Source organism: Macrobrachium rosenbergii, chromosome 51 (assembly GCF_040412425.1).
Source record: "Macrobrachium rosenbergii isolate ZJJX-2024 chromosome 51, ASM4041242v1, whole genome shotgun sequence".
Classification (NCBI taxonomy): domain Eukaryota; kingdom Metazoa; phylum Arthropoda; class Malacostraca; order Decapoda; family Palaemonidae; genus Macrobrachium; species Macrobrachium rosenbergii.
The window spans coordinates 36809329-36832408 of record NC_089791.1 but is presented as its reverse complement, the minus strand read 5'-3'; the positions used below and the strand labels follow the sequence as shown (position 1 = coordinate 36832408).

General features: G+C 34.1%; 1 protein-coding gene across 6 annotated transcripts in view; it reads right to left on the bottom strand.

The window, feature by feature from the left end:
• Positions 1-2409: 2409 nt before the first annotated feature.
• Positions 2410-23080, bottom strand: part of Rip11 (Rab11 interacting protein) — a 140176-nt gene continuing 119505 nt past the window's right edge. For 2 of the 6 annotated variants that reach the window (XM_067095311.1, XM_067095312.1), the window contains exons 11-15: positions 17685-17793; positions 15751-15866; positions 15391-15524; positions 11257-11411; positions 2410-5577 (exon numbers count right to left, since the gene is read on the bottom strand). In XM_067095311.1, coding sequence (XP_066951412.1) covers positions 5559-5577; positions 11257-11411; positions 15391-15524; positions 15751-15866; positions 17685-17793 — 533 coding nt within the window. In that variant the 3' untranslated portion in view covers positions 2410-5558. Of the gene's footprint in view, positions 5578-7770; positions 7930-8690; positions 8823-11018; positions 11061-11256; positions 11412-15390; positions 15525-15750; positions 15867-17684; positions 17794-23080 lie in introns of those variants that run through there. The other 4 variants (XM_067095313.1, XM_067095309.1, XM_067095308.1 and 1 more) reach the window with 4 other exon arrangements.

The window sequence follows — 23080 nt, the reverse complement described above, 5'->3', positions numbered from 1 at the left end:
AATTCATCAGTTAATTACAAATGGCCTTTAAGTTCAAATTTGTTGATCCCAGCTCATGTAGGCAGGGGGGGGTAATGAGAAAGCAGATAAAGCTGCTAAATTGGCCTGTACAATCCCCCAACTTCTACGAAAGCCCCCGTATCAGACTGGCTAGCATCCAGTTAAACCCTTAATTTATGAGGATTGGCAAAATGATTGACAAATATACCCCCTCAAAACAAAAACAAATTGAAAGAACGGGTTAAAAAGTGGCATTCTTCTACCCAAAAGCAAAGAATTAATGAAGTAATTTTAACAAGTCAGGACATTCAGACACTCACATGGTCATCTGATGTCAACTCACACACAAAACCAAGGTCTGTGAAAGATGTAACATCCCAATAACAATCAAACATATCTTGATTGACTGTCCCAGATATCATGAAAAGAAATACTCATTTACAAAATAAATCAAAGTGATATTCTAATGAAGGGAAAATAACTTTTCAGTGTAATATTCTCTTAAAATTAATAAGTAAAATATAGTCTCCCCTTTTTACCCTCCTTTTTTCCTCAATTTTTTATTTTTTATTTTTCCCCTTCCCTTTTTTTTTTATTTAAATTTTTTATGTACTCTTTCCCCCCTTCTTTTTCCAGTCCGAGAAGAACCCTAAAAGAGTTCAGAGGTCTGGTTAAACAAATCATTATAACTAACTAACTGCAAGAAAGGTTTTTAGCATGGGAAGGAGCCCTAGAAAAGAAAGGTTTGAAAGTGAACATTGGAAAGACAGAGCTAATGATTAGTAGTAAAGGAGGACAAGAAGTCAGCATTCAAGTGGAAGATGGTACAGTGCTAAAACAGAACGGTGAGTTTAACTACTTGGGATCAATAATAGAAGGGGAGGGAGGTACTGAGAAAGCAGTGAGACAGAGAGTGAAAGAAGCATGGAAAAAATGGAGGAAAGTAACGAGTTGTTTTAGACAAGAAAATGCCGTTAAGGTTCAAAATGAAAATTTATAAGACAGTTATCAAGCGTATACTATTATATGGGGCAGAAACTTGGGCACTTAAGAGGAAAAAGGAGGGACTGCTGGACAGAAGTTATGAGGATGATTGCTGGAATATCACTACTGGAAAGGAGGGAGAGTCAAGATATAAGAAGATTGTATGGTATATGTAACATAGAGAAGGCTAGGGAAGCTCGTCTGAGATACCATGGTCATGTAATAAGAAGAGAGGAGGTGAAACCAATCAAGAGAGCTAAGAATATGCCAGTGATGGGGAGGAGGAGTGTGGGGCATCAACAGATCAGATGGATAGATGTGGTGAGGAGGGATATGGGTGAGGTGGGAGGGACTGGGGGAAACAGATGCAAGGAATAGAAATAGATGGAGAAAGTTGACTCAAGCAGCTGACCCTGCTATACACTGGGATTAATAAGGTCGAAAGAAGAAGAGGGTTTTATAGGTGTAATGGTGAAAACCTCACAGTTGCACTATGAAACAATTATTGGGAGAGGGTGGAAAGTTCAAAAGAGAATAGCATTGCAGAAACACCTCTTCACTAGACTCACTCAGCCAGGTTGTTGTTTAGCAAATATACACTCTATTGGGGGTTAGTTTTAAGATATTTTAGTCCATTACTGCTGTTTATATAAGGTAGGGGTTTGACTTTGTTCCAGCAAGTTATCATCTGGTTTTTTATACTTTTGTATTGATCCTTGTTGGTGGTGAATGGCTATCAAGTGCTCTTATTGGATATGCTAATACAGTACCTTTTGTTACATTCAATTTTTCAAGTGCTTTGTAATTACTTCTTTCTTTATCTAAATTTCTGGTATTTCTTGTATTATTTTCTCATGATTCATTACTGCTTTTATTTGATATACTAGTGCTCACCAGCATTCCTATCAAGATTATAACACAAAAGACATTACTTTGTCTGCCATTGTAAAGATGATCTCACAGATACTGAGGCAATGGATTCAAGAAAGTGCTTACAGTGCTAAGATTAGAATATAGCCAAGATAAGCCTCTTCTAGAAAAGGATGTCAAACAAGACATTTACAATACAGAGGAAGAGGAAACTATACCAGAATTCAAGGCTGGGTTTACATTTGGTTTTCCTATTCCCATCTCTCCATTCGTTTTCAAGAAGCCTCATTAATGAGTTTCGGTGTTTTAGTAATCTCTACTGCTCTTGAAGTCATCAGAAGAGGAACAACAGAGGAGGTAATTTTATTAAATGTGGGAACTTTCACAGAAATTGCACAAAAAAAATATTATATATATATATATATACAGGAGTACAATTACTTGACCTAAAAATATAAATCTGATGTTTGTAAGTTTAGGCTAAACTTTGTTTTAGATTTTATGAATACAGTATCTCCATTCTAATAGCAAAGATTTAAGTAATAAAACTAAAGCAAAAATTACAATTTTATTAGTTACAATAACTTCAGCAAAGGAGAATGCAAAAATTAGTTACTTCAGGTGACCATCATTCTTCTCAAAGAAAACCTTTATAACCATCAATAAGTTAAAAAAATGTCAACTATTTAATGCCAACCTAATTACCACAGCAACACCAAATTTTTTTCTCAAAAATTTTTGTTTCACTAAATATATACCAGAGGTTTATTGTGGCCTATTGCGATTGGAAAGGTAAACAACTAATAACTTGTGTAAGAAAAAACTACTGTATTGTGAGTCCAGGCCAGTGAGGTTTACATCCTCTTTCTCACTTGTCCATCAACTGTCTAGCTTCACACTTAAGTGGGCAAGTTGTGCATCCAATAAAGGAACCCAAGAACTTGTGAAAATGTTCACTATATAACAAAGTTTTCACAAAAAAAGATGCTCATTTGAAAATACAAACCATTGCATCATTGAAACTGGAAACTCACTATGCAGGAAGACAGCAGAAGAATGGAGGAGCCCTTCTATTTGGCAATGACACTCAGGAAAAAGAAAATTGGCTAAAAAAATTAAAAGTGTGACAATACAAATTCCCATCTGGAGTGCCATAAGTGTCCCAAATAACACAGTCTTTTGAAGGTGACATGATAATATGAGATGAAGGTAAATCATCTACAATATGGAATAAATTATCCAACTATTCCAGTTACCTACACATATTTGACCTAATATCCGCAAGATATGTTTTAACAAGACTGACAAAAAGCAGCGTTCATGCTTCATGCACTGTAACCTTAACCTTGGCATCAGCAGAAGTAGAAACAGTCTCAGCACAAAGCCCATTAGTACCTTAATTTGGTCACAAATAGAGCAATCACAAAGACTGAATGAAAAGAAAACTATAAGTATGAACAAAGAGAAAACAAGAATAACAGAAAGGAGTACACCAAACATGTACTGTCATTTCAGTAAGGGAGTGCCACTTACAAGAGCAGTTCTTACCCACTTAAAATCACAGGTGCTTTCTTCTTACACAAGTTTATGATAATCAGCTTTCATAGCATATAAGTAATAGGCTCTAAATAGGTGATGGTATGCATTCTTGTATGAACACATTCATACTACTAATAAAAGATATTTCATTATAATAAAACAATTCACAAAATCTAAGTACAGTACAATGATTACTTTTGAATTCCTAGTAATGAAGAGGTACAATGAAGGCACACACACGTCCTTAAATTCTATAAAATAAAATTTGGAAAATCCAACAACTATGTAAAGTTATTCAACATATAAAGGGAAATGACTAAGGCACTTACACTGTCAACATTTATACAAATTTATCACGAAGTTAATTCCACAAAGTTTTTCAGCAGGCCTAAGAAAGTATTATGATGAAATGCTTCTATCATTTTATGAACAGTTTATATCATACACTTAACCATATAAAGTATCAACAAAAGAGAAAATTGCCCTTCACACATTCCCCTTGCCTAACATTATCACAGAGGTAATTTCCTGTCACAAAACTTTGTAACATTTTTTCCTTCACATGCTTTCTAAATATTACTGGCTTACTTGGCAGGCCTCCCATTCATAAAAATATACAAACTCATTAATCAAATGTCCATAAAAAATTTATCTCTCACATGCTTTCACAAAATTTCATTACCATATTAAACCTTGTAACGATCACTTTCTTTGCCAAACCACAAGCCAATATTACTGTTAGAAGTTTTTTCAGTCTATCGCCTAAATATAAAAATTACATAGGTATCTTAGTTATATCTGCCCATTAATTATTTTTGTGCACATAAAAGGGTCAGATTTTGGGATTATTCAAATTCTCAATTTCCAATTTTGCTGATGGTATTCATACAAATTTTATGATCTTATAAATCAATTTTGAAACTTCAGAAATGTTTCACTTTCAGCTTGTAAAACACATCTACAGTACATGCATATATTTTAAACCACATTTAACACTTGGCTATTACCTTATAACAACTGCCATAAGTAATCCGACTGATGCAACAAATTGACCAAACATAAATGAAAATATTAATGACTACACATTCAACTATTGTCATCAAAAAAAGGATATGGTTATAAGAATATATATATATATATATACAGTACTCTAATTATACTGCACCAAAAGTAATGTTCTGGCACCATTAGCTTGTGAAATAAGAAAAACAAAACAGCTTTTTCTCATCCATAATTGCTACATGCAACAATTCACTTATCGGCAGTGCTGCAATTAACTACGTCGGTTATATTTCAAAATATACTGTACCAGATACATCACAAATGTTCCAATTACATTAACATTTTAACACAAATTAAACCTGTAATAAAAGCAATCCCTAAATTAATAACTAAATGGAAAGCAATCAAACAGGCTAATATAGTCTGACAAAATGTTTGTATATTGTATGTAGTGTACACTCAGGCCAACAGTATTAAATGTACTGCACAAAACCTTGAATTAAATAGAGTAATACAGTTTCACCATTGTATAAAAATAACTTTACAAATTAAAAGGAATAGTTGGCAACAGCAAAGTACTTCTCATGAAGTTGAAAACATTATGTTCCTCAAAGAAAAATTAACTTTAAAGCACAGTAACAGTTTATAACTGTATTTATGAAACACTTATGCAGCTGCATGTAAGCTGTGTCTTTCCATACAGCTTAAAGGCTTTAACAGACTATGAAGCAGCTTAACTTGGCATCAAGGAAAAAATTCAAAGGGTCAAGCATTGTGACCAACCACTTTTCAATTTACATTGATGAACCTGGCCTTTGCAAATTGCTTAACTATTATGACAACTAAGGAAACTCATTCACCCTCAAATCCTCATAAATCATCATATTTGATTTCTTTAGCTATATTGTTGGTGGAATGGCCAATATCTCTAGAAAATCTGACTCACTGCAACCATGCCATTTAAGCAACTAAATATTGGTGGTAATACACTTGAAATAATGAAATTATCTGGGCCAGTCTAATTACGGCAGGTATCACAAATACAAAGGCAAAAACATATATACATTTCTTCTGAAAGTATAAGTAACCCTTTGCTTCATTAGAATTGAAGAACTTTTGCTCATTGTAGTTTTCACAAACACACTTGAAAGAGTTTGGCAGCATCAGTATGGACTAAAGACTCTGAAAGGCAATATCTTTTATTAGTATTTTATTAAAAACTAAATAGAAACAACATATATCATGTCAATAATAATAAGTTCATGTCTATGTTTCATAAGAAGTTAGGCTAACCCGATTTACCCTTTCGGTAACTTCAAATTATCTGTCAATGTTTAAAAGGTTGTTGCATAACAAGTTTCAATAACAAAACTGTCTAATATTATTGCCTTTGAGGATGAACAGCGGCTATGCTATTAAAATACTGTAGTAAAGTAAACATAACTAAATTTACATACTCTATAAGCAACTGTATGAATGTATGTCCATCTGTTTGTTTGTTTACCCCTTTTCTCTCTCGTGTTATTATTTATTCCACTTTAATAAAGTTAATATACCTTAACAAATATGATTAAAGTAATACCATTAATCAGTAACTATAGTGTACAGTATCATATATTTGCACAAGGCTTCAGCAAATGATATTTGATAGGTTAAGCTCACATAGCTTGTGCATTTTTGATGGTACAGTATACCGTACCAAATGACATTTCACATATACCCTGTGCACATACAAGACCCATACTAACCCATACACACACTAATCACAGGCAAAACACAGTACTTTTTAATTTTTATCATGCAAAGGATATTACTGCATTCATTACTGTATTCAACAGCTTCCAAGACCCCCTCAGTAATTTCACCATTGGTAACTAAACAGAAAAGGAGTTCTAATAAAAGTTAAGGTTATAAAAAACATGGCTAAATCAATGAAATTCAGAATATTTCTCTTTCAACAACTGTACCCTGTAAAAGATATACATATTTTGTATTGCACCCACTCCTAATGCAAAAGATACAGTATATTTCACTTCATAGCATTAGTCATTTAAGTAAAAATAAAAAAGTTATGATCCAAATATATATATTTGAGATGTACATATGGCAGTACTGAATGCTGAGGTGACAGAGTAATGCTTTTCCAAAACATCAACAAGAAATCATTCAAAAATCTCATATGAGATTGTCATGCACTGGACAGGGTATTATAATTTAATGCTTTGTTCTAATAATGTATTTAACATAAATTGTATATTTTTATATACCTGTATACTGTATTAGTATTTATACTGAGTAAATATACTTTGTACCATCTATACAGTATACTGTATACATATTGTAATTTGAAAATTCAAACAAAGAACACAAATGGAACCTTTGTATGGACATGCAATCAACTTGTGTGCTTTAACAAATCTTTGGGGAATTCTTTGATAATCTCTGAAAATACAAGAGTTAATCTTTATATAAATAAGCATGGTATACAATAAAAAAAAAAAAACTTTGCAAAAGCCTGGTTAATAAGGCATTCATATGAAAGAAATAATGACACAGCATAAACACATCCAAACAATAGCAAACCAAAAACACACCTGTGCTAAACAAGCTTAACAAATTATGCTATACGTAAAAGATTTGCATTTTGATGTAGCCCTTTACAAGGCATGCAAATATTTATCTAACAGACTGAATGACTAGAAGAAAGATACAGAACATTACATGATGGATAAGTTACCTTTAAAAAAACAAATAAAACAGGTTTAGACACACAAGCATCAGTCGAATTGGTTTCGGCATCTGCTATCGGCTATGTCTAACGTGCTTACTGGATAATCACTAGATTTATGGACACTAAAACAAATACAACGTACATTTCAGGTTTAACATAATCCAGTAAGCATGCTTGATTTATCAGATGATGAAATACATGAACGCAATCACCACTTTCATGTCTAAACTTGTGAACATGGGTTCTTTTCCTAAGCAGGCAACCCATCATGTACTACTTCCTGTGCACCTCAGTTAGTCATTAAAGTACCTGTTGTCTGCCTCATAAAGAACCTATGCTTATTAGCAATGTGACCTTATGACCTTGTAAGTTTTTTGCCTTTGCAAGTAAAGTATGTGCAGTTATTTTTTTCTCATGCATTATAAGTTCTAAACTATTGTCTAGACCTGATACATAATGTATTACTCTTACTTGGAGAGCACCAATTATGGAAATCAATCACATTTTTCTCATTCACTGTACATGCACATTCTCTGAGTTTCCAAAATTTGTGGTTTAAAAGAAGTCTAATGAACTTGGATATAATATTATACTACAGAGTAGGAAATCATTGTCAATCAAACATTCAGAAAGTTCTCTACATAAATTTTTGTTACAGGTGACTGCACCACTATGCTTTACATCATCGTCTTCAAGATGAGATTATACAAAACAGACTGAACATTTTCTAATACAGTCTAGTATTGTGCTTGACATGTGCTGCATTTAATGGCTTGCTTTTTATATTTTGTTGTCTTCTCTCTCTGTGGTAAAGTATTTTAATTGATATTTATTTAAACCAATACAGTACTGTCCTTAACATAGTAATTCAGTGTTACATGCATATATTTTTTAGTCAGTGTACATGTGTGTATACATACACATATGCACTGCATTAAGGAAAACTACACTCTCTTTAAAAAGGATCTGAGGTTAGGTGAAAAATTAACAAAAATGTTTATGGTCTTTTTTGTAATGTATGGGTTTTCTTTATTTTATATATTCCAATTGGCTACATTTTTGCTATGCTATACAGTACTGTATTGCATGTTTTTTATAAGTAATTTATTTTGCAAAGACATCTCTGAAATAGAGTGATTAAGTAAATTAATGTTTTAAACCGAATGCTAATTACAACATACTACTTATGATAGGCTATTAACTTACTTTATGTGAAATTACCATAAACTCTATAAGCTATTCTAGTTGGCTCCTGGGTATCATGTATGCTGAGTGTAAAACCTTTGTTACTCTTGATGGCTCAAGAGTAGGGAAGAGCCTTTAGTTTGTTTATGAGATAGGAGTGGTTATCCTTTCCATTCCTACTTTAATCAATGCAATAATAAATTTTTATGTGGAGGGTTACTCCCAGAGAGACCCTACCAAGGGAGGAACATCACAGCTATTCCCCAATAAATATCTGCCTTGAGTATACATATTAGCCTCAGTGTCTTAAGGGTCATCAGACCATCAAGACTAGAATGAGTATTAAAAGGTTAGTTTGATAAGAGTGTTTTGTACCTACTTCTTCACTTTTTCTTCAGGCAGAAGAATGTTGTCAAACTGCCCCCTCCCAACCCTCTTCTACGCATTCCTGTTCTAAAGGTAATCCAAACCACATCCAGAAAAATGCTGGTGTTGTATCAAGGGGTTCACCCTGACAGAGGAATAATGGGAAATAAGAGGCATCAATGAATCACATACAAAGGAAAAGACATCGAGCACCCACTGCAGGTTCAAAAACATAGCATCATGTGTGAAATTCTTCTCTTGTGTGGTAACTTCTATATGTCTGTGGGTGCAAATTTTGCCCCAAGCACTCGGTGCTCATAACAGCAAAAACAGGGAGTTGGGAGTGGTTGGACAGTAAGATAGAAGAAAAGAATAGGGAATCAAGGTGAAGTACAAGGCTAAAAAGTAGATGCAGCTTGGGGCCAAAGGGACAATGCAAACAACCTTCAGTTATGCCTACGGTGCACCATGTGAGGTGTACTAACAGCACTACCCCTTATGGAGTTCTTTGGATGCCGGACTGCTATTGCAGAAGTGCTATAAAAAAAATGCATCCCATTACACTTGAATATGATTCAAGAAAAGGTAATGTCCTTATCTAAGTCCATATTACAAATAGAAGGGAAAGGATCTGGCTCTACAGACTTCAAAGCCAACATGGGCTGGTTTGATAATTTCAGGAAATTTTGTTCTTTTTTTCTTACCAATACTGCTGTACTTATATTTTTGCATATGTTTACTAGTTGTATTCATATGAATAAAATTTTGAATTTGAATTTGAAAAATATATAGATTACAGGAAAAACAGCTTATGCTGACTAAGAACCAGCTACGGAGTTTCCAGACATCATATATCGTGTACAGGAGAATGAATGGTTATTGGGGCAAGTACTTGATAATGATAAAACCACTCAGTTCTGGATATGCTCCAGGACATTAATCAGCCAAAAGAAGTCTAGCACATATTATAAAGCTGGATATGGATCTTGGGGAAATTCAATATTTAACTCCTACCACCCCGCCTGAGTTAACATAAGATGAAGAAGAAACTGCCATGAACACAGAATTGCGACCTGTCCTAATTTTAAGCCCTCTACCCCTTCCACCCCTGCCATCCCAGAAGCTCCCAAATTAGCCGTTCCTTCTCCTCATAGAGAATGTAATGATAAAATGGGTGAATATCATGATGATGATATTCATACTTCCACTCATAAAATAAATTACATTAATGCTTTACAGTTTTTAAATTAAACATTTGTGTGTGTGTTTGTGTGTGTGCAATAACTGCATGGCCATAACTGCATCTAGGTGTTTGTGTTTCATGCCATAAACACAGAATTCCAGCTTGTCCTTTAAGCCCCTCTACCTATTCCACTCCTGCCACACAGAAGCTCCCAAACCAGGCACTCCTTCTCATACAGAACATAATGACAAAAAGGGTGAATATCATGATGATATTCACACTTCCACTCATAGAATAAATGATAATGCTGTACAGTTTTTATATTAAACACTTTGTGTGTGTGTGTTGAGGGGTAGGGGGCATAACTGCATCTGGTTGTTTGTGTTACATCATCACCACAATCATACTATGTTACCAAATCAAAGCGTAAAACACTTTTAAGTGGAACTGAATATGTATCAGTATATCTTTACACATGTATAACATGAGTGTTATTTTAAAGATTACAGTACAGTAATATTATTTCAACTGGTAGTTTTATAAATTTACTAACATATACAGTGTGAAAATAAGCTACAGAATTGTATGTACACTATACTGTACAATCAAAGTACTGTATGGGTACAGTATACACATAATGTGTAAACTCTCTCTCTCTGTTGTTGATACTGTAATGTTCACTGAAAAGTGTTTGTGGTACAGGATTGTATTATTAGGCAAACAATCAGCTGGTTAAGTTAAATACCAGTAAAGTTGAGGCCAACAATATACTGCACAGTGTTAGGACTTAAGGTTGGGAGGTCAGGAGTTCTTCACAAAAATTTTCATTTTTTTTAGGTGGTTAAATCCTTAACCCACACAAAAATTGTACTTAATATCCAAAATTAAAGAAATTTTAAGAATCTATGCAATCTACACACTTAACTACACCTCCGTGCAATCCTAACAAGAAGCATTTGTTTGAGCATGATGCAAAATGCATTATAATCTGACACAACTGACATCAGAAGTACAGTACTCTAAAAACATCCGAACACAGTAATAAATTGCTTTACTGACAAATGCTACTGTGGATTTGTGTTTCAAAATATCCCTAAAAGGAAAAGTATAAAGGCAACATGCAGTGATCTAAGGTTAAAAAACAATACCTCATATTACCTGACTCCGATTTACTAGAGGAAAAAGACCAAAAATCAGTCACTGCGGTTGCCAAAAAAGAAGGCAAAACTATGATAACAATCTCATTATTAAACACTCAAGTCACAATATCAACCACCTTTCAATATACAATAATCAATTGACAAACCATTTAGAATTACTTAAAACCAACACAACTGAAATAAAATTTTAAAAAGCCTGAGTAAAATTAACAAGCAAAAAATATGATAGCACTTACTTTATTTTCTTCTTTGTGATGGGAGCTTGCAATAACTGAGGTGTGGTTTCCATAACTCTTAATAACAATCCATCAATATAGTCTTCTAAATCTCGTGTGTGGCGAGCATTTTTTTCCATATTGGCTTGTAAGGTGACAATCATTTCAAGTAAGTCCTGAAAATTAAAATACTAGTCTTTAAAAGATAATACAGTGCACCTTGCAATATTACTGTCCAATTAAAACAAAACTATGTAGACATTCCTTCCCTACCTGAAACTTTTAAAGGCAACAAGCACTCTTAACTGTATGGTCAGTGTTGTCTAGAACTTGCACATCTGCACAGGCAATTATGATTAGCAACTTTTCTGGTAACTACGCATGAAAAATCAAATGACTTAAGTCCCTGGGAATTGGGAACTTTCACCAACATATGTTTTATAGTGATGAGGACCAGAAAGCAATCTTCTTAAAAAGGTTGCAATGCAATACACATTAAAAACCACAAGTAATTGCTGTATGGCCAATCCATACATAGCATGGAACAGTTTCCCATCTTGTTATGGAAAAGTTGATTTGGTACCACTCAACACTAAAGTTGCTACCAACTAGGGATTGTCGTTTTGGAGCTTTTTCTTTGTCCCGGGATTCCGGGATAAAATTAGTCCTAATCCCGGGATCCTGGGAATTCCCAGAATTTTCAGTTGTCTAAAATTACACATTACACCTTGTTGCCCTTTCAGGTTTTTGATGTACTTAGCATTACTAGATACGCAGAAATATTACTGTAGATTGACTGTCTTATTAATTCCACCTAATGTTTAATTACAGCATACATTTTGTTTGTCAACAAAGTAACAGGAATACGAACAAGAGCTAAAATATGCTTCGTTTACTACTTTATTTTTGTTCAGCTTCCATATTCCAGAGCGAATGACAATGTAAATTATAGTTCATTATCACTGATAAAAAAAATAAATTTGTTTTCATTTATACTCAGTGAAATGAAAAGAGTACTTAATGACAGAAAATGTAGTGAAAATTAATTAAGAAAAATTATACGTATGCATTCTTTATTTATAACATGAACTAAATGATTAAGAAGTTTCTCATAGAATAAGATCTTATATAACATGAGCAAATTTCCATAAAATGAAAGCAATAAGAAGTGACAGTAAATTTAATCGAATGAATGAATCAAAATGAAACATATATATTCTGCATTCATATGTAAACTAAAATGATTAACGAGCATGTATGGAATTTTGATAATAAGATCATAAATAACATGAACTATCTTCCATAAAATAAAAACAATAACTGATGACAGCAAATTTAATAAAATGAATTAATTAAAAGGAAAATTATATTTGCATTCATATATAAACTAAACTGATTAATAAGCATCTACGGACTTTTATAATAAAATCTTGAGTAACACACCACAAAATAAGTTTTTCATTCTCTGGAAACAGTAATTGTCTGTATTTACAGTATATAAAAATATAAACAGAGCAACAAGTCCACAACCATCCTGCAGTCAAATTTGTCCCTATTTTTATCCCAGGATTTGCAAAACTATCCCGGGATTATTAAACCTTGAAAAGTGTCTGGGATCCCGGGAAACAAACCCTACTACCAACCACACCCCATGAAAACAGCCAAGCCTCCTAAATCATGCAGAATGGCATTCTTTTCCGGTCTAACAGGTTTTTGATTACTTGACTTGTCTAACTGGCCTCATTTCATAAATATATGTAAGGAAGAACCTTCTTAGGTCCATAAGACTTGGAAAACTAACAAATGTCTCACTGTCAAGGGTGCTAATCCATCACTATAAAAGGGCTGGAGTTGAAACTACCAGTAAAAATCCATGAGCTATATGTATGTGGCCAATTCTAAGGCACCAAAGAGCACATTCCCTTCTTCTTGGCATAATATACCTCCAGGGGGGAACCAGTCTAATATTTTCCAGCACATAGTTACTACAAGCCAGACTTCTGTGTATGCCAGCATTAACTTTGTCTTACTCCGTACAAGGGGAATAAAATCCTTGTGAGGCAAAGGATTATGTCTTTGAGTTCCCCTTACTGCTAAATCTTTTGTTACACTGTCAGCTCTTTCATTGCAAGCACATCTGCATAAGCTGACAACTGTCCACTAACTGCCTTGACTACTTTCTGACAAAAACAGCCTTTCTAAAATCTCTTAAAACTAACAGGTACTTTAACTGAAATTTTCAAAAGACTGCAGGGCACTCTGAATCACTGAAAATCATACAATTTCTTTCCCCAAGGGACAAACACTTTTTGAAAAAGAAACAGACAGATAACCATTGCACTGTACATCTGAGAGGATGGTTTCACACCACCTCCAGCATTAGATTGGGAGCCATCTATAAATACTGATCCAGAATTTCACATTTTAAAAACTTAAGCTGAAGTGCAACCTCTGTCAAATCTTTCTTAAAAACTTATAATATTTACAATATTTCAGCTCTGGCAACTTCCAAGGAAGGACTGCTGAGAAAATGCAAGGCATTACATTTAAAACGGGTAACTGTATGATTAAATTGCTGGTAATACCTTTACCTTAAAGAAATAGTTACATCATTCATGAATGAGTCCTATAATATGGGGAGACAAGATTCATTTAAAACTCAAAGGCAGGTAAGGGGATCCGGTAGTATCTGGAGTCTTACTGAACTCTAAAAAAGCAATGAATGATAGTGCAGTTCCAGAAAAAGTTCACCTGCCTCTACCAAAATGATTTTCAATTGGCGATGATCTAAATCTCTTGTAGCAACTCCAATTCCAGCATTACTGATTGCTTTCAAAGGTCTGAGTTTATGTGGTGAGCCAGATGCAAGTATGTTAATTCTGGAAGGACTAATGCTCTATATAAACTCAAAAGCTAAGGATGGACAGCTTCTCAGCTGCTATGAGAAGTCCAAAGAATGCCTAAACTCGACTTCAAAACTAACTAAATGAGAGGTCCAAGTTTGGCATGGGCTTAAAAATTTGGCTTCTACAGAGTACAAATTCTTTGTCCATATATAAATTAATCTGGATCAGAATGAACCTCAAGAAACAGACAATGACTATTTTTGTTGAAAATTTAAAGCTACAAAATTCTGACTTATTTCACAATTTTAGCAATGGTATGGTAAGGTGAAGATGTTATTTTGCCAGTCCAATCTGTGAACTACCAAAGGATACTGAAATACCACCAGCAAGTAAAGTGTAAAGATGTCCTCTCTATTTATCCAAAGGATTTTTATTCCTGTTGGGAAATCTTGTTATGTGAACACTTTGTAATTCTGATTGCTGTTTTCTGGGGATCCGATACATCTCAAGGTTACGGATGGTGTCATAGTGTAAACTTAATTATTCTAATTTATAGGCTCTTCTCACAACCCCTCATCATCTTCAGTGAGGTAATATTACAAACCTTTGGATGTAAACAAGAATCTCAAAACTTGTGACACTCTCTTGGATTTCTTTGATGTTTAGAAAAACAATGGACTAACTTTAGTAGCTGCTTCAGTTAACTATTCTTTTTTTCTGTGTTGAGCATAACCCGAATAACTTGTTCTCTTGACAAGATGATGATATTCTCTTGGTTTTGTAAACAAGAAATCTTGCCATATCAACTTTTCCAAACAAAGTGAAAATGTATTATTTTGCATTAGCCCCAAAGTCTTTTCACAAAGTACCACAATAGTTATACTAGATTTCTCAGTTCACTTGGAAGAGTATCCATTGCAGTGAATCCAAAGCAGATTAGGTATAAACCATCAGACATACCAATCTTGTGTTTACATGTGAGGCTTATAAAATCAAAGTTACAATTCAAGTACTTGGAAACTGGTTTCCCTTCAACAACCTGGGCACTGAGATAGTAAAGCTCAAATATTATAGACATAATGGTTTGCATTTCCTGTAAAGACAAATCTAGCTTCCTAATTCAAAATCTTAAACTGATCAAACAATCCTTTTTGTGTATTTTTCTTTCTCTGAAAGTATCAAGGCTTAAAATTATTTTCCTCTTTAGCATACAAACTCCAAATCTTTCAAACTACAACACTTTATAGGGGACAGTCACATTATAGCTATTCAAAAAACATATGGACTAAAATAAAAAAAAAGAAATTACCTCACGGGACTTTCCAGCAAACTTGTCATGTATCTCTTGTGGAAGCCTCGACTGCCTAGTTGGTGGATGGGGAAGCCGATCATTACCACCTTCAACTACTCTGCTGTCTTCTTCACCAATACGCTCTCGACTATCTGATAAATAAGTATACAGTACACACGTTACATAACTACTGGTCTTAGAACCCTGAAAGAGTTCAGAGGTCTGGTTAAACAAATCATTTATAACTAACTTCATCTTACTTTATTTCCTCTGAACAAATATGAAAAAAAACTCTTTCTTACCATGTTTGGATTTGCACAGTTAAGACTCTTACATATAAATTCAACAGTATCTCATCAAAGTTAATTTCATACTTACTTCCAAACAATTTTGATTTGAAACCACCACCTTTCCCTCGGCGCTTCTTACCCTCCCCTTCATCTCCATCTTCACGAGACTTCTTACCCAGCCCCAAAGCTTTGATTTCTGGGAACCTATTAGAATAAAAGTACTTCACATAAATGATAGTCTTCAGTTAATAACATGTAACCCTGACCCTCAAAACTCACAACTGTCTAATTAATATCTAAAATCAAAATAATGAAAGTATGTGAGTACTTACTACTTCCTAAATAATAACTACAGTATATGCAGAAGACTAAGTGCGAATGGAACAAGAACATTCCACAGAAGAGATCACAGATAAGTTTAAAAGATGGTGGAGTGAAATGAAGAGGCGGGGATTGAAAATCAAAATCAAGCAAGACAAAGCTTGAGGTGACTGAGAAGGAAAATCAGGAAATAAACATTTCAAGAGTATTGCAACAGCAATACATCCCTTATTTGGCCCTACATCAATTCAGTTCATGAAATTGCCTGATATTCCTTCATTCATGGTAAAGTGTGGTGACAAGGTAAACGATAGATAAAAAAAAAATTATCTCCCTTCCTGCATATCTGTACATGATGGTCTGTCTTGACACCATGTTCGACTGAAATCTCTTCAACCATGTTGGAGGAGTCGTAATGACAACACGAGTGTGGCAGACACATTGACAAACACACATGCAAACATTCTACCTTCCAGCACAGTTGGCATGACTGTCTACCTTTGTATCAAGTCTGACTAAAATCACTTTAACAATGCAGAAGTTGCAATGACCAGGTAACTGTGACAGGTACTGACAGACAGGAAAATTAGATCCTCTGACTTTATTAGCAGGGGGCCTAAAAGATGCTACAGAAGAGGCGCATAGACAGATGAAAAGGATGCTACAGAAGAGGTGCATGGGCAGACAAAATGGATGCTGCGGAAGAGGTGCATGGGTAGACCAAAAGGATGCTGTGGAAGAGGAGCATGGGTAGACCAAAAGGATGCTGGGGAAGAGGTGTATGGGTAGACAAAAGGATGCTGCGGAAGAGGTGCATGGGTAGACCAAAAGGATGCTGCGAAAGAGATGCATGGGTAGACAAAAAGAATGCTAAGAAGCGCAGGGGTAGACCACAAGGATGTTGCTGAAAAGGTGCATAAATAAACTTAATATAATGAAGTAAATATAAAAAGGTAGTCACAGGAGATATTGTAGATTGCAATAACAGAGTGATGATATTCCTATTTTGGAATGAATAAGAACAGCAAATGAAGAAGAAAGGCAGGGGAACGCCATGTTGTGATGGAAACAAAGACCTTAAAAGTGGAGGAGCACTGTTTTAACATGATGGCAACCTGGACTGTGATGCAGGTACTGATAGCAACAAGAGGAAACAGATGGCTACATTACTGTTATGTAAAAGTATCCCATTTGTTGAAACAATAAAATTTAAGATTCTTGTACAAGTCTCTAGTATGCTACACAGTACTCCGTAACACTTACAATAAAGGTATAACTATAATATGCTAAGATTCATGTCTGGAGTGTATTAGAAAGCTCACATTATAAATGAGGATGATGTTGAGTGGCATAATGATCAGAAACTAAAGAACAGAATAGTCTCAAAGACCCAGATGGTTTGGACCCAAGATGAAAAGGGGTGAGGAGCAATTAATCAGAATAATAGTGTGGAAGTAGCAGGATGAAGACTAACAAGTGAGTCCATACAATCATGAAGAGCAAGGGTGACTAACTAGACCAGAGGAGAATTCAGGAAAGTGTATAAGATAAAAGGATATAAGAGAGAATTCATTTTACTTTAAAAAAAAAAAAAACTTTGATGTAAACATATTTATGGTGATGATGACAGTATTTGAACAAAATCTTAAATGATGAAATGATGCATAAGAAGGTGTACAAAAATCTTAAAATATTACAAACCTTGAACCATGTTCATCAGTACGTGTAACATCCTGAGTGCTGCTAGACAGAGAAGTATTAAGGGAAGAACGACTGTCACTACGGTTCACATTCTCCATACTGCCCACCACTGGAATAAAATACTCTGGATGAGCCACTAAGCATACCATATACAAATGAAGTTCAACTGTCAAAAGCTATTAAGGTACCGTACTTATAAATTCTTTGTGATGTAAACATCATTGGTATTACCATGTAAATAAAAATGTTCTCAAAACCAAGAACAGCTTAAAAATTACTGTAAGTTTTTGCTGAAACCTTTTAAAGCGGGTTTTGATAAAAAAAAAAAAAAAAATTCAAGACAATAAACAAGCTGCAACCTTTCACAAAATAATGAAGCCATAAAAATCATGCTTAAAGTGTATATAAGCTCTACTGCAAAGCTGCAAGATTTTAGAAACTCATGCAAAAGTTGGAAACAAAAACAAACAGCACATTTAAAGTAAAACACTCAACCCAACATGATGTTCTTGCTACATCAGTAAAGCAAATTCCAAGTAAAAGCACAGCACTGTATTAAAAAAAGGCATCCAAACAAACTAAAATACCATATTTCCTACAATGTATGATATACAAGTGGCAAGATGCATCAAATAATTAGGCAGATGTTAACATGAAAAAATTGTTTAAAATCTAATATTTTAATAAAATTAACAGCTTACTGTACTAGTAAGTTTTAACTAAAGAGTAACCTTTTTCACACAGCAAATTATCCCAATTTAAACTTTTCAAATGCTTGTAGTTATTACTCAGATATGGAAGTAGTACCTGCCTCCTCAAGTTGTTGCAGCACAAATCAAGAACACAAAAGGTACAATGTTTTTGTCCACACAACAGTAGTCCATTAGGAAGCTGCCTACTGGTTATCATCAATAATCCAAACAAAAATTATTCAGCAATAATACTAAGATGTACAGTATTCGTTACAAAGAAATTGTAATTTTAGGTATCTATGTTTGGGGTTTGAAGTGCTTGTGCTTTGTGACAGACTTGTGAAGGTTGGTAAACTCTGCTCTAAAATTGAACCTTCCAGTACAATATGCATGGTGGCTTCTAAAGCCATTTATCAGATAAAAAAAATGCATCTTACAATTGAGAAATATGACATATCTTACAAAAGTTATCTTCTTACTGCTTCTGCAAAAATAGCCAACACCTTAATCAACAACTTATCAAAGACTATACCCTTCCAAAAGTCTAAATCTCATTATATATGTAGAGGACATGAAAAGATATCAAAGAAGTGAAAACTGACACACGTGGGTTGTACTTGCAAACTAAAAAATTTTGTGATAACATGCAGAAATTAAGGAAAAATTGAGCTAGTAACATATCACTGTAGCTCACTAATAATATATTTTGGTAATTATAAGAACGAAAACGTTTGCGATAGATAAAAACTATCTGAATTGCAATAATTAAAACTTTTTTCAAAACGGCAGACAGAGATAGCTAGCATGGATTTCATAAGGAAGGTCAAACTCATTTAACCTTTTGAATTCTTCCATGATATGTTTAGTACACATGATAAAAGTAGAGCAACAGACAGTATGCACACTATCTGGATTTCCAGATGGCATTCAACGAAGTGCCAAATAAAAGATTATAATGGCTAAAATAAGGAATCAAGGTATCACAGATCTAGTAAGAGATGGATAGAAGACTGGCTATATAACAGAAAACAAAGATTTAGCATCAATCTTGGCCAAATATCACACAGTGGACCTAAAGATTTGTTGCTTGGTTCCTTGTTCTTCATTATCTGCATAAAAGACCTGGGCTTAGGGTAGACTAGCAAAACCAGCATGTTTGCTGATAACACAGAAATGGATATCGGTGCCGATAATACAACAACAAAACAATTGCCAGACCTGGAGGAAATAGGTGAATTCTAAGTGATGGCGAATACCATTCCCCCTTGATAATTGCAGTCATGCATATAGGTTACAAAAACAAGAATACCAAGTGTGACCTACTTGGCACAGAGATAAGAGCTGTCATCAAGAGAAAGCCCCAGATAATACTATTGTACATTAAACATTAATTCATTACTAAGAACTAGAAGACAATACTAACCTTATACAATGCAACAGATAACCCCTTACAGTATGCAGGCCAATTCTTCGCGCCATCCCAGAGGAAAGACAGACATATTAGAAGCAGTACAGGCAAGAGCAACCAAACTAATGCCATCAACGGACTTTAAGATACCAAAAAAAGGCTAGAACATCTCAATTTGTACATCCAGAAATACTTCAATTAAGAGGTTAGTTGACAGAAATATTTAAAATACTCAAAAGGTATAAATAACATAGACTACAGTTACCTATTTACCTTACATAGTAACCAACTAGATCTAAGAGATAGAAAATGGGACTTAGGAGGTTCAACACCAGACACTCAGAACTTCGTCATATATGACATAGCGTAATTATGGAACAGCTGAAGTTGTGAATACCAGCAATACTGGCCAATTCAACACCAGAGTATATAAAGTGATCAATACAGTTGTAATATTTTTAAGGTCTCTGAAGACTAGGAAGTAAGTCTTAGGCATCTCTATATACCCCAATATACCAATAATTCATCTGCATATCTGAAAATTCCATGCACAGCAATAATTCATAACAATACAACAATTCAGATAAAACAAAAGTAAAAGAAAGAAGACATCTAACACTTCAACAACATGCAGAGCATAATGTAAGTGCTGTGCTTAAAAACCTGCTTCCTACTGCCAAAACTGACAAATTCCACAAAAAAGTGAAAACACCTTCAAAGTTTTAGTAAACATATGAGTGATAAAATAAATTTCAAGTATTCTGCTTAAATCTTTTTATCAGTAAAAATAAATATACTAACGTACATTACCATCTGTTTCACACTATGAGTCTCCAAATGTGACTCACTGGTCTTGTTAAACTATCAAAATGACATCAGTAATACTGTACTACATTTATCTAACAGTCATGAAAAAAAGCAATACAGCCCGAGAAGAACCCTAAAAGAGTTCAGAGGAAGAACCCTAAAAGAGTTCAGAGGTCTGGTTAAACAAATCATTTATAACTAACTAACTAACTAACTAACCAGTCATAAAATTATGGGGATAAATTATGATTATTACTATATGAGAGCACGGAGAGAAAGATCTGTTCACAAAGACAAGCAAGAACAACATTAATTATTGTCCTAAAATCATTCCTGAGTAGGCAGACATCATCCAAACCAAATATGTGTACTATAAATTATATGTAGACAAAGAAGCAGGATCTATCATTTTATAAACATGAAATACATTAAAGAAAATATACTACTACTACTACTATTACAGTATTATTATTATTATCATTATTATTATTATTATTATTATTATTACTATTATTATTACAGCCAAGCTGCAAACACTGAAAAGCAGAATGCTGAAAACCCAAGGGGCCCAACGGGGAAAGAAATACAGAAGTAAAGAGTAAAGAATAAACTAAAAAAGATAAAATACCCACGAAATTCAAAAAAGAGAAATAACAAAGAAAAATACATAAAATAAAAAAAATATTTAAAGTCTGAACCTATGAAGTTCCAAGGATTCATGAACATGACCTGGGAAATTATTCCTTATAGTATTTTGGTCCGAGTTGGGACAAAACTAATAGAAAGCTGTGTGGTACTGAACCTCACAAAGGAAACAGCAAGACAATAAGAATTAAATTGTACAGCTGGTATTGTGTGGTGGATGGTATAGTCTTGGAAGTCCTGAATGTAAATGATGATCAGAATTATGAACAATTTTATAAAGTATCGACTAAACAAGAATGCCACAAATTAAAATGTACGAAGATCTGGGATAAAAATTTAATGTATGAACCAGCTGCCACTGACCAAACAGAAAACCAGTAATCAAAACATAGTAAAATAAAAAATTTCCTTATGACAACCAGGCCTTCAAAAACTTTCCTTGAATACTATTTTCTGTGCTACTGAAGGAGACATACACCAGATGAAAAAATCTAAAAAATAGTCAGTGGTCAATTACAAAATGAAGACAACAGTAAATGGATCATCCTTAAAATAAGTTTCATGATTACCTAAGAATAGGGTGGACAGTAACACAAAATCAAGACATAAAAATATCCTTTTGACTGATTTTCAAGCTGAAAATTACTGAACCTGTCAACAATCCTGAGGAAAAAGGTTTTCAAAATCCACTAGGCTGACAATCATTTAGTGGAAACAACCAAGCCTAAAGCAGAATACCTACAGAACTTTACGGAACTTATCTAAATGGGTGCTGCCTTACATTAAAGCTTACAAAGTACGAATGTTTATCTCAAGCAAATTATTATTTCTTACAGACAAACAGAATTAAATTGCATGCTAAACTGCAACATAAGAATTAACTACAATGTCTAAACAAAAACTTTTACCTACAAAGAAAAAAAAATCTTCTTATGCGCAAAAATCGTTATTTTTCCAGACACACAAAAAGAATGATAGGAATCTTTCTTAGTTTGCATGAACTATACCCAGAAAAGACCAATGTTGAACTAAAGCATCATATCATTCTCCTGTCAGCAGAAAAAGTCTTTAAGAGTATAATTCTGTAGTAAACTCCCTCCAGCTTAAAGAGCCCTTGCACCCATGGCATTCATGCAACAGCTGTTTGTAGACAAACCAGAATCGATATGAATTATCTGCTCTTGAAACAGTCTTTCATATATCCCTAACAGCATCAGTCTACAGTAATTATATTTAAAACAGGCTCTATCTACATCAAGGTAGAAACAGTGAATATTAAAATGATTTTGCAAAACAAACTTACCAATCTCTCCATAATATAATTCTATGCCACAGTGCAATAATTATTCTTGCCAACAATGCAAAACACCAAATGGACTTTACATTCTTATTACTGTCACAATATGTATGCATGTGTGTGTGTTCAACCATAAACTATTTATAAAAATATTCCTTATAAACACAAAATGTTTTCAATACAAAGCCCAGTAGCACCAATTCATACCAATCAGCACTGAGCGGTCCCCACTGTGCATGGACATACTATATACGATGCTTCCCCTGCTCATTATTCTTCAGGTGTCCAAATAATCACATAAAATCTTAATGAAGGAGCCACAACAATCACAACCAACAAAAAACCATCTTGATGCTTATGAGTGACGTCACAAAAATAGACTCTTGTACACTAAGAATAAAATTTCCATTATCCTGCCCGTAGGATGACAGTGAGCTCCAAATTAAATTTAGAGGCCAATAAAAAGGCAAAAGCACAAACTTAATGTGACTTTATTTTTAACTGAGACCAGTCCATCTCTGGCAACATCCTGCCACAGCAGAAAGAA